This window comes from Harpia harpyja, chromosome 2 (genome assembly GCF_026419915.1).
Source record: "Harpia harpyja isolate bHarHar1 chromosome 2, bHarHar1 primary haplotype, whole genome shotgun sequence".
Taxonomy (NCBI): Eukaryota; Metazoa; Chordata; class Aves; order Accipitriformes; family Accipitridae; genus Harpia; species Harpia harpyja.
Genome location: NC_068941.1, coordinates 59,598,645 through 59,611,486, shown reverse-complemented (window position 1 = coordinate 59,611,486; position 12,842 = coordinate 59,598,645). Strand labels below are relative to the sequence as shown.

Here is a 12,842-nt window from a genome sequence, read left to right as displayed (position 1 = left end):
TTGGTTTTGTAATAAAATCTTAACTCCAATTCCAAATGCCTATTCACAGATACTCACTCACCTTTCCAGTTAAAGACGAAGGAAATTCTGCTTCAAATTTGTTGCTTAGTCCAAACCTGCAAAAACAAAAAGAAGATCATACCAAAATTATAAATAACCCCAATCCATGCCACAAGTTACAAGCACCTCATAATACTTCAGGGTTTGTAACACAACAGCGTTAATTTCAGGAAAAAATAGTTGTTATTAAAATTCCTAAAATTATGTTAACAGACAAAAGTACACCATTGTACACAGTTCAAAATCCATCTTGCCTATAGTCTCTTCTTAAAGTTCTGTTGATACTGTTGACTCCTCCCCAAAGTCAGCAAAATCTGTATAAGCAATAGTGGCAAGCGTGAAAAGTGAAGGGAAGTACTTAAGGGGAGAGGGGAATTAAGTTAAGGCCACAGTTTGAATTACGCCCCCTCCTCCACCAGTACAGATGTATCTTGAAGGAAAGTTCATCCAGTGCTATTCTACTCAGGCTGTGTTAAATAACTGTTCCAAGCATAAATACCAACTTTTTTATTCAGAAAAAAATACACTATTAAGTTTCAGAACACAAAATGCTACCTGACAAAACATGATTTAAATTGTAACTAATTTGAAAGAAACATACCAATTACAAATGTAAAGCTATGAAGCAGTCTGAGATGAGCTGGAGTTACTGACTATTCTGGGTTTCAGAAGATCTTTAGATCAGAAGAGTTTCACCTTGTCTACAAAAAAAATTGTTTTTTATCCTACTTGGCTGGTTGGGTTCACGAATGGATGAACCTCAAAGAAAATCTGAATATTTTCTGGCATCTGGTATGGGCAATAACTTCTAATAAGGACTATACAGTCTAACAAAGTCATTAATGAAACTGTATGTCTGGCTACTAATTTGGTGAACAGCAGTCAGTGTAAAATTTAAGTTGTAATTAATAACCTTCTGAATATAAACAAAAGCAGTCTTACTGTCAGATACTACAAACAACACAAATCAGAGATTAAACTGCTCAGGACTTGAATATTGGCAGCAAGACCTATCACACATTGCTCAGCTGTATGCAGAAAAGCTTACCTGAGCCTTGATAGTTGAAGATTTTAAAGACATAATTTGCTTTGACAATATGTTTATTGAGCATTTAGGCGTTTCTCAGGGGTCTGGGGTTTTTTGGTTTTTGGTTTTTTTTTTTCCTTACTGAACTGAATGATCTTTATGCCAATGCAGAACTTTGTCCAAGTAATCAAATGGGCGGTTAAGTGCTGTACAAATGGTGAGCTACTGTGGAAGGGCCTCACAAAACCCAGTGGACAAAAGGCGACAGATGAGCTTCTGCGTAGATAAATAAAAGGTGGTGAATCTTGGGAAAGCGAAACTATGCTTATGTGACACTCAGCTAAAGTTTGGCAGCTACAGCTCACAAGAGATATTTTATCACCACTCATGATTCTCTTAAACATCAGCTCAATTCAAACAGCAGCTGCCAGAAATAGCAATAAAATACTGGGCACCACCAGGAAGGTGATAAAGAACATCACAAAGGGCATCATTTTGACTCTCCATAAAACCCTCGTATACCCACATATTCAGTACTGGGTGCAGTTCTGGCACCCACATTTCATGGCAGAGTTAAGAGAAAGCAGAGAGAAGAAAGACTAATATAATTAAGGGAGTAAAGCAGCTGCCTTAGGAGACTAACAAGGCTGACACTAACTTGGAAAAGAGAAGGCTGGAGGTGGGGTGTATGATCAAAGTGCAAAGATTCAGGAAGGCAGTGGATAAGGTGAATGATTAACTGTTAATCACCAAATCCCACAACAGAGGGCACTCACTGAAACTAGTCAGAGATTTCTTTAAAACAGGTAAAAGAAAGTGCTTCTTTAAGCTGCAAGCAGCAAAATTCTGAGTTTGTTTCCACTTCAGATTAGTGACAAACTGTGCCAACACACTTGAAAAGAGGTTACACAAGTTCCCTGACAAACAGACACTAAAGGAAAGATGATGTTGTAGTACATAGCACCTCACGCAACTGCAGATGCCAGAGAGTACAAGGAGAATGGACACCAGGAACAGCTAGACTTGCACATAACCCGTAAGTGGCAACGCCTGTTGCCACAGTTTGTAACAGCACGCTGGGCTAGATAGTTTATGAATTTGATGCTGTAGGCAATTTTTACATATGGTCTTAAGTAAAAAAAAAAAAGTCATCTCCCTGTCATTGACTGCAGCAGTAGAATCATAGAAACATAGAATGATTTGTGCTGGAAGGGACAGTCAAACATCATCTAGTCCAACACCCCTGCCACCAGACCAGGTTGCTCAAAGCCCCATCCAACCGGACCTTGAACACTTCCAATAATGGGGCATCCACAACTTCTCTGGGCTACCTGTTCCAGTGTCTCACCACGCTCATCGTAAAAAACATCTTCCTTATATCCAACCTAAATCTATGCTCTTTCTGTTTAAAACCATTGCCCCTTGTCCTGTCACTACAGGCTCTGGTAAAAAGTCTTTCTCCATCTTTCATATAAGCCTCCTTTCTTGTCCTGGTTTCAGCTGGGATAGAGTTAACTGTCTTCCTAGTAGCTGGTACAGTGCTATGTTTTGAGTTCAGAGCGAAGAATGTTGATAACACTGATGTTTTCAGTTGTTGCTCAGTAGTGTTTAGACTAATGTCAAGGATTTTTCAGCTTCTCATGCCCAGCCAGTGAGAAAGCTGGAGGGGCACAAGAAGTTGGCACAGGACACAGCCAGGGCACCTGACCCAAACTGGCCAACGGTGTATTCCATACCATGTGACGTCCCATCCAGTACAGAAACGGGGAAGTGGGGGGCAGGGATTCGCCGCTCGGGGGACTGGCTGGGTGTCGGTCGGCGGGTGGTGAGCAATTGCACTGCGTATCATTTGTACATTCCAATCCTTTCATTATTGCTGTTGTCATTTTATTAGTGTTATCATTATCATTATTAGTTTCTTCTTTTCTGTTCTATTAAACCGTTCTTATCTCAACCCACGGGTTTTGCTTCTTCTCCCGATTTTCTCCCCCATCCCACTGGGTGGGGGGGAGTGAGTGAGCGGCTGCGTGGTGTTTAGTTGCTGGCTGGGGTTAAACCACGACATTTCTATATTGAAAGGCCGCAAAAAGGTCTCCCCAGAGACCTTACTTACACGTAAGTTACCTAGCATATCTGAGTATTTGTAATTAGAATAGTAGCTCTGCAACTCATACAAAACCCTCAAAACTGGTGAAGTAAGAAATGAAATTTCTTAACCAAAGAAACATATGGCAAGTTGACCACTTCAACACAGAACAAATAAAACCCATGCTTATTGGAAACATACCTCTACCATTGAAAATCCTGTTGAATACTCCATGACAGGAGGACCATCCACCCTTTCCCCAAAATCCTGAGTGAAATCAAGTGCTGAGGCAAAAGTTACGTAGCTGTCAGAAAGAAGTGTCATGCCCTATCAGTTAAGCTACTTAAAATTGCTAGTAGTTTGAAGTAGAAACCAAAGCCTGAAAAAATCCTTTGGATCCATACGCATTTCATAAGTAGCCAAGCCTGGAGAAGGACTCCAAGCTCAAGATACGCAGCTGCCACCAGACGTCTCAAAACTAAAAGTTAACACCACTTTACTGTATAATTAATTCACCAAATCTAAAGAGATGTTTCTTCAAAGAATGATCTTCATGTACTTGATGCTTCAACATCCAGAAGAGATTTACTATGAATAATGGAATTAAATATAAATTTGAGTGTGTAATAAAGGGAGTGGCCAACTACAAGGATAATTCAGTCCAAAGCAGCTCTTATTGCAAGAGCTAAAACAAAGCTGAGCCCCTGACCAAAAGACGAGACAGAATTTCAGCTGTCCCTCTACCCAGAATACTAAGGAAGCCCTTTACTCTGAGGCATGAGCAGGTTAAGTCAAAGGCACAAGGAAGTCTCCCTGCTCTCACTTAAGTCACAAAAAGATGTAATTGCAGGGAAAGCCCTGCTCAGTCTCACACTGAAGACTGGCTGAGAAATCAGCAGGACAGAAACAAGGCTTTTTTTGTGAATGCGTGTTCCAAAAGTATTGAAAAGTTGACAGCTTCATCAAACACAAGCAAATATTCATGGAGATGGCAAAAGCCATGGCTGACAAAGACATCCCTGCTGGAAAAGCTCTAGAGGTATCTGAATTTACAAACACTCTGAGACAGAGTGAGGTACAGAAACTTCTGACCAATAGTTACACTTTGGTCAAGTTACAAGCAAATGAGACCGAGACTCCATACTCTAGGCTTGTGGCCATGTTTAATACATGATGGAGTAGCAAAACTGAAACATCAAAGCTAACTCAACCAGCTACCAACACCTTTCTGAGCTTTCCATATTACAGTTTTGTCACAATATACAGGTAGTAAAAAAGGGTGACTCTGTACATTAAAAGCTTTGGTAAGTAATTACGTGATCTCAGTATTATCACTTTTGACTGCAAGCTGCAATTTGGAAATTAAAATATTAGAAACTCCACAGAACACTACTACACGTTCACTGCAAAGACGTAACAGCTCTGACACAAAAGCAGCAAAAAGTGTCTTAAAATCAAACACTGGGAATCAATATTTTGGAGATGCATTTTCCTGAGACAGCTGTCCTCATTATAGCACTAGATTTCTTTTGTACAATACTCCATCTTCAGTGACATGTACTCTTCTCTGCTTGCTCTGTGCCTTTCCCATTCTACATCATGTCTTCAACAGATCCATGCTCACCTCATGCATGAGTACTTTCTTTAACCTTCCTGGAACCTGAAAAAGTGTTTCTTGAACATGACTCTTCTTGAAAGGTTCAGCTGAGTTCCTGCCCTTGTGTACAGTGGAGAAAGAAATAGCGAGAGGTGGAAACTTCAAAGTACAGAAGTTTACAGTATAGGACACAGCCAATCTGCAACATTTTCTCAGCTTGCAGCTCAGATCTTCCTAACACACAAAACTGACACATGCTATCCTCTTTCTCTTTGTCCTCTCTTATGGGGACACTAAACCATTTTTTCACTGCTCTCAACCATACTTTTTAGTTCCACATGTTCACAACCCTTACAAAATAAATATATATTCCACAAATCTTAACACTCTCCATCCATAATTCTCACATAGCCCTGTTTTCACTCAAAGTGAGGTTTCACAAAGTAAGGTTCAAAAAATATATAAGCAGACTTAAGTTTAATATTAAAGAAACTGACTAGGGTGAAAATATATTTTGTGAGGTTTCTTCCCCTCCAAACAGTTACCTTGCATCAACACACAATGCGCTAAGATGACAAACAGCACAGAAAGGCATTCACTAGCACATCACAATGGCTCTCCATCATTCCGGCACTGCAAAAGACTAATAAATCCAATATTACTAGCTAATAAAGTCTCGTATATATAAGGCATTTATGTCTCACTGGTCAAGGAACAGGAAAGCACAGGAAAACAGTCACGTCACTGAAAAACACAATCAGACCTATCACAAATATTCTCTTTGCAGTTTCAAACTCATCATGTACCTCTCTTTCCACCCTAATATGATTTTAGAAACAGCCACGAAATACCTTGGACTTCCAATTCAGTTGTAAGTAAAGTTCTTTATTTTCCCAGCTATCCAGTTTCTTGCCATTAGAAAAGATCACCTCAAATTATCAGAAACCAGGTCAAATATTACTCCTGACTACCGAGCTATCTAAACTCTGCTGGTGTGAAAACGGTTTAACTGAATATTTAAAAAACACTTTAAAAAAAAAAAGGAATTTTAGAATTGTGTGCAGCATGGTCCAAACAGGGAGTTTAAGAGGAAAACTCTTAGTGCTAACCAAAAGCCCCACACCCTGGAAAGGCAAGGCCTTCATGTTTTATTTGGATAATATTTACCTGCTTTCCTTTAATTACTTTCAACTATTCAGCTTAGAAAGGACTCTCACACACTTTCATTGTCTGTTGGATGAAATCAAGTAATAGTAAATGTCTTTCTGACATTAATCCGTAGTCATGGAAATGACATATTTTAAGCTCAACATTATGACTCCTGTGTAAGATCGGAGAGGATATGACAATAGACTATGAAAAGAGAGCTTCTGTTTAAATACACACACAGAAGAAGCAGTCAGCAACTCTTTAAACTGCAGAGCCAGGGACAGATCAATCCAGTATTGCTTAACAGCTGCTAATTTTTGACAGACCTTCAAAATGCATATATGCTTTTATACTAGGCAAGACTAATTCATTATATACATAGGACTTGACCCATTCCTTAAATCCACCAAGGGAACGTTCTGACAGTGATCTAACTTTTAATAATAAGCTTCTTGATCAATGACAAAAAAAGTTATTGGCCTTACAAAAGTAAAAGTGGCTGATGCTATTTAGTGAACTGTTCACACCTGGCATGATAAAGTAGATGAAGATCAATTGCCTAATTTTGCAGGCACATGTTCCTATTTCATCGCTCATCCAAAACCTAAAGAACAAATATTTTAAGGAAGACCTTGAAGTAATAATGAGCTACTGACCATTAATGAACAATTAATGAGGCAACCATCCTTCGTCAACCACAATACCCTTACTAGTCACAGACACGCTACACAAGCTTCCTCACAATTCCACTAACGGGCTTTGATCTTGTCTCACAAAACTTCCCTTCCAGTATTGGAGAAGAAACCAGTGTTTGCCTCCATTTCAGTTCTTTACACTTTTGCATTTGCTAATACGAAAACTATCTAATTGTGGGTCTGCTCTGTTCACCAGAAACAGGCTAAGGCGACCAGCTTCTTTTCAGAGAGGTCACTGGATGGTAACAACTTTTGTTCACAATAAACAGTCATACACTGAACACTTCGGCTACGTGCTTCTGTTCCTTTACCAGGCCTCCTCAGCCTCCTGCCCAGCCACGTCCTTCCAACCCTCCAAACCTCTCTCAGTCTATCATGTCTTACTTCCTGTTTCTAACCAGACAGCAAACTGCACTGCTCAGCTGTTAGTATTACTTAATGTCAACCAAATATTGAAGCAGTAACAAAGTGCCACAAAACTACTCTAAATTTAACCCCCGATTTCTGGACAGGTCAGTATCTGAAAATCAGTAGAGTTCATGGGACTCAGAGCACTAGACCACAATACCTTCAACTTTTGTGCTTCTATTGCAAGCCTAGTCCTGCTGAACAGTGAATACTAAAAAAAAAGTTTGCACTGCTGCATTTTGTCTCCAGGTTGATATTTCAGCCTCTGAAACTGTACATCATAACTGACAACAGCTACACTTCAGCAGAGTGAGCCTGACAGAACTGACTGAAAGAAAGACACCCTCATCTGTTACATTACTGAAAAGTACCACACTAACTCACAGTCACTTGCTGCTACATTGTCAGGGGTAGCAAACAAAACTCAGAAAACAAAACTCACAGTCACTCCCATGTTAAACACAGCGAAACAACACATATCAATCACAACTTAACATGATTTTACATGTACCTACCTGACTCACAGACGCCTTTTCTTTCTTAAAAGTCCTCAGAGCTATACTAGCGGCCACACGTTAAATGGGAGTGGGTAACAGGTACATAAACAACCCTAAGCAATAGTCCAGCCGGTCATGTGCTGGCACATACCTGTTATACGCAGGAACACGGGCACCAGGCACCTTACTTCCTGACAGCTCATCACTATGGGTAAATACTTCACATTCCTCTGTCAGTCACAGCCCAAGCCAGCCTTGTTTCCTCTGCGCCTCGTTAGAGGTTTACGGCCGCTTGCGAGTCCCAGGCGGCACCCAGCTGCCCGGCGGGGCCGAAGAGAGCCCCCTCGCCCTCCCACGGGGGAAGGTGGGGGAAGCAGTCCCGGCCCGGTGCTCCCCCCGCCCACCTCCACGACTCGCCCCAAGTTGTAGCCGCCGGCTCGGCGCCACCGGCCACCCCCGCCGCCGCCCCCAGGCCCGGCACGCAGCCGCCCCCGTCCCGCCGCCCGGGCCTCCACCGCCCGTCCCGGCCGCGCAGGCCCCGGCGCGGCCCTTACACGGTGACATGGCCGGAGCCGCGCACCACCACCGGGTCGGGGGAATACTTGAGGAGCTGCTCCTCCAGCGCCCGCTCCTCGTCCTCCTCCTCCTCGTAGATCTCGTCGAAGTCCGCCATGGCCGGGCCCGGGCGGCCGCTCAGAGAGAGGAGCCGGGGCGACGCGACGGGGCCGGCCGCGGAAGCCGGCGGGAAGGGGCCGGCGGGGACGCCGCGGAGCCCCGGCGAGGCGGCGGCAGCAGCGGCTGAGGCGGCGGCGGCGGCTCCGGGCGAGGAAGCGCCCGTCACCCTCCGCGGGGGGAGGGGGCGAGGGGCGGGGCAGGAACAACAACAACAACATCCGGCCGCGGGGCCCGCCCCGCCCACCCGCCGCGCGGGGCGGGGCGGGGCGGGGCGCGGCGCGGCGCGCGCGCCCGCCCGCCCGCCTGCCTGCCTGCCTGCCTGCCTCAGCGTGAGGCGGGAGGGGCGCGCGCGGGCGGCGGTTAGGCGGCGGTTAGGCGGCGGTTAGGCGGCGGGGGCGAGCGTCGCCGTCCTCAGGCCCCGCCGTGACCCTTAGCGGAGCTTTGCGCGGGGTTTTGTTGGCGTGTTTGAGCCGCGCGTTTTTTTTCCCCTCGTTTCTCTTTTTGGGGCATCCGTGACAACAAAAAAGGGGCTTGGGGGCCTGCTGTTAGCTGAGGGGTTGATGGCTGGGCCCTCTGGCTTGGTTCAGGGAGATGTGAGGGAAGCGGTCCCTAACCAAGGCCGGCCTGTTCAGATGAAGGCTGGTGCCAAACGTTCGTGTGTTCCTTGGTGCTGTTGGTGTGCAGGTCCGCCATCCCACCAGTAGCCTTTCAGCCCTCCGTGGAAAGCGCCGCACCGAGACCGTTGTTTGCACAGAGTGCAGAGCAGGCAAACAATGAAATTGCAGAGGAACGGCCCCTTTTAGGATTATATATATATGAAAGCTAACCAGAAAACCCTAAAAATGAACAGGACTCTTGTTCCCTCTCTGCAGTTTTGGTGTTTGTGATAACCAAAACCTAAAGCAAAGGCTGGAAAATGCCAGTGCGAGCATAATGGCCTTAGCAACAGGTAGGCCATCGGCTGTTGTGAAAACAGGGGAAGGCAGCGCTGACATGGGATTTAGCAGTAGCAGCGTGACATTTTAAAAAGGGAGAGCAGATCTTTATTTGACAGAGTAGACTAGTGAATCATGTACTTGCAGCACTATTGAATGTATAGATAAAGTCAGTTATGGGGTTCAGCCCCAAACAGTCAAGAAACGGGGGCTGAATCTGCTTTTCATGAGTGTGAAGAGAATTCTACATTCCCCTTTTCTTTCCTAGCACTTTACTCCGTATATCTTAGTTACAGTAGCCCATTTCTCAGATCGTTTTTCCTCTGAAAACTGCAGGTTTTTTTCCTATCTTCTTACAGTATATATACTGATCAGCTTATTTTCTGAAAAACGACGTTGCCGCTTAATCTCCATTGCTCAAGATCCTCATGGTGTATTTCTCAGTAATAAAGTTTATACAAAGATGTGATGGTGCTTACTGCTCTAGGTAAAACCAGGGTAGAAGCAGTGTGGTTGTGAGATAGTCCATGACACTGTCTTTGCTGTAAAGGAAAAAAGCATCTTTTACCGTCACACTGGAAAAGTGTGACAGTATTTCTGTCATGAGCTACTTATAACAGGTTTCATTTCCCAAATAACAGAATTCTACAGAATAACACAGAATTCCCCCGAGTAATAGTTTGCTTTCATACTAGTATGCTTACGCATATTTTTTTTCACCTAGTTACTGTTCTTGCATATGTCTCACACATAGAAATCGGATTTAGCAGGACTGATGACTCATTGCTTCTGTCTAACAGTCCTGAAATTGAGAAAATGGACCAAATTTAATACTGGCAAAAGCAAGAGGAAACCCACTGGTTTCAGTGAAGCTGTGCCTCCTTGTGCTAGCTCACTCTACAGATTAATTTGGTAGCCTGTTTGTTTTCAGATGACTGTTCCACAGTAGCAGCCAGGTATTCAGAGTTAATGCTGTGCAGCACTATGCTGGAAATCTTGGAAATGACGTTGAAGGGGTGGGCTTACCTACATCACACTTGAGCCCTTGTAGCAGGGCTGCAGGGGCCAGCTATCCTGTTTGAGGTCTGAGATCCCTGTGCTGCATGGCGTGACAAGCCTGGTTTGCTCGCTTGATGGGTTTGACATAAGGAGAAGGGAGGTGTCAGGACCCTGATTAGTTCATTGCCTTAGGTGTACGTTACTTGCCTAACAAATACCTGTTCCATGGTCTGTGTTTCCAGCTGTTCAGGATGTGGTAGCCTTTAACAGATGAAGAGCTGTGGCAGATGTTAAGCGGAAGAGATAAGTTTCTAGATTGAGATCCCCGTGATGTTTCAGCATGTGTTCTGTAGCACCTGGTGTGCTCAAAGCGCTGCAACTGACTGCAGTGGTGAGTGCAAGGTACTTCAGCCTATCAAATTTCTGGGACAGGCACTAAAACCGAAGCACACACAGCCAGCAGCCACCTATGAAAAATTCAGTTTAAGTAACATTTTCATCATCTCACATGGGCACTGTTAGAATCTTGGTTTTCGTGCAGAAATCAGCTGCCTTAATCTTGAGATTGCTGTCTCTCTCTGTCTCATTGGTGCCAACACCTTCAGTAGCGGTCTCAGCAGCACTGGACCACCCTTAGAGGCAGTAAGGAAACTCTTAAGTTTTGTGCAGCTGGCATCCTACCACACACCAAAGAAGGTCTTACCATAGGCCTCTCCTCTGTTTCGAGTATCATGCGAGTAGTCGCTCCTTCCCCTCTGCTGTCACCTCACTGTCATGCGCCAGATGCCCCACCAGCCGTGCACTCCCGAGTCCGTGCCTTCACATCACAGCGTTTGCCTGTGACTGTTCTGGTGTGTACTCTGACCCAAAATGGCGGGACACCTCTCCTGTTTACAGTGCATTGTCCTTTCTCTGGGAACAGTGAGAGTAATGCCAGGCTTGTACTGATTGTATTTTTAAGCCACTTACTCTCTTTATATCTAAACAAAAGAAGGCAGGCCTAAAGTCCAGCTTGAAGAGCACCGTGCTGTTGTTCCAGGTAGGAGTGCCCTCCCCAGAGAGTTTGCTTGCTGCACCTAGCAGTTCAGTGGGGGAGAACTGGTGCCACACACAACTCTGTGTGACCGAGGTACTCGCTGTCTTCAGAGTTGCTCTGTAAGGACCATGTACTGTAATCTAAAGGGGACTTTAAATCATTGTCACATTTCTTTTTCTGTAGCTCTTTATTCCAGTTCCCTCTCTTTTGCCGCCTACTTTATTTTCCTCTCCTTTATTGTTTGTCCCACTCCTTTTTCTGTGCATTTCTTTCCCAGTTCCCCCTTTATCATTGCTTCTTCCCTCTGCTTCCCTCTAACATCTTCTCTGTTGTCACTCGCTTCATTCCTCCCACAGTCTTTGGCTTGTTTCTCCCTGTCTTTTCCTTTGTTAATTAGTACGTTTTTGGACTTCTGAAAGAAACTGTTTTCATGCAACAGGGCATCAAAGAACAAGCAGCAGGTGCAGGAATAACCTTGTTCTTTGAACTCCTACTACCACTCGACAGCAAAGCAAAGCTGGCAGGAACAGCTTCTCTTTTTCTTTCCCTGATTAATTAAAAGAGGAGAGGTAGTAAGAAGGAAAACAAGAGTGGGTGGTGATAGCAAGGGAAGAGGGCAAGCAGGGGAGGATAGGGGGGTACAGAAGCAAGGGAGAGGAAGACAGAAATAATAGACTATAACATACATTCATTGTCACCACAGAGGGAGTTTAGCAAAGCTACGAGGACTGTAGCAAACCTCCAAGGATACTCACTCACATCAGGCTGTGCTTTGCTTTTTCTGCCTCAAGACCTCCTCTCACATCAGTCCCTTCCCTTGACACAGAGCCTCTCATCTGTGAGTTGGTTCCTCTGTCCTACTTGAATGTCCCACTGCTCTCAACAAGCCTGGCTAAAGTGCTACTGATAATGTAAACTTTCCTGCTGATGGCATCAGTCACCACCACCCCTTGAGTTTCAACAGAAGAGAACAAAACAAAACAAAACAAAGCAAAACAAAACCTAAAAATGAGATTTTGGTTACAGTATCGCAGAAATGTGGAAAGGCAAAGTCAGGAATGGGTAGGTAGGTAGCTACAAATAACACAGCAGAACTTACTGTTAGAGCCACAGGATTGCATTTGTTTCTCTGACCAATTTTGTTGCCTTGTTTTTTGCTGATTAACTGATTATTTTGCAAAATCTCTGTACAGCCACAGGTAAACTAACCAAGGTTTTTCTGTGCGAAAAGCAAAGGGAAGTCTTGACACCAAACCATTACAATAAGTCAGAGTTATGTTGCTGACTTTATAATGCAGAATTGAGTGAGCTCTTAGAGTGAAAAGATATGTTGAATAGCTCCAATTCACTTTATTTAGCCTTTTTTCCTCCTGTCAAGCAATTTATTTTGTTTTCCTTTTGGTCCAGCTTCCTATATTGCATTTATATGAGGTTAATGAGGAGAGTTCAAAAGATACCTCTATATAGAAAATAGTATTTCTGAAAGAGTCTATAAGTCATAAATAAAGTACGGAAGGCATAGATCTCATGTAAAGAGAAAAACAGATACTTCCTTTTCAGACCTGCCTTAACATATAACAAAATGAAGAATGGAGTCCTTGTAGTTTCAAGTCTGTTAAAACTGTGGACGGGTGCAGTTGGATACTCCTGCTTTTTCAAGGACCACATGACAACACAT

At 44.0% G+C, this 12,842-nt stretch overlaps 1 protein-coding gene across 2 annotated transcripts in view; it reads right to left on the bottom strand.

Moving 5' to 3' along the window:
- CHIC2 (cysteine rich hydrophobic domain 2) overlaps positions 1-8,303 on the bottom strand; it is a 33,135-nt gene extending 24,832 nt beyond the window's left edge. For both annotated transcript variants that reach the window (XM_052780068.1, XM_052780069.1), the window contains exons 1-2: positions 8,074-8,303; positions 62-116 (exon numbers count right to left, since the gene is read on the bottom strand). In XM_052780068.1, the coding sequence (XP_052636028.1) occupies positions 62-116; positions 8,074-8,192 (174 nt within the window). In that variant the 5' untranslated portion in view covers positions 8,193-8,303. The remainder of the gene's footprint in view (positions 1-61; positions 117-8,073) is intronic.
- Between the last annotated feature and the right edge of the window lie 4,539 nt (positions 8,304-12,842).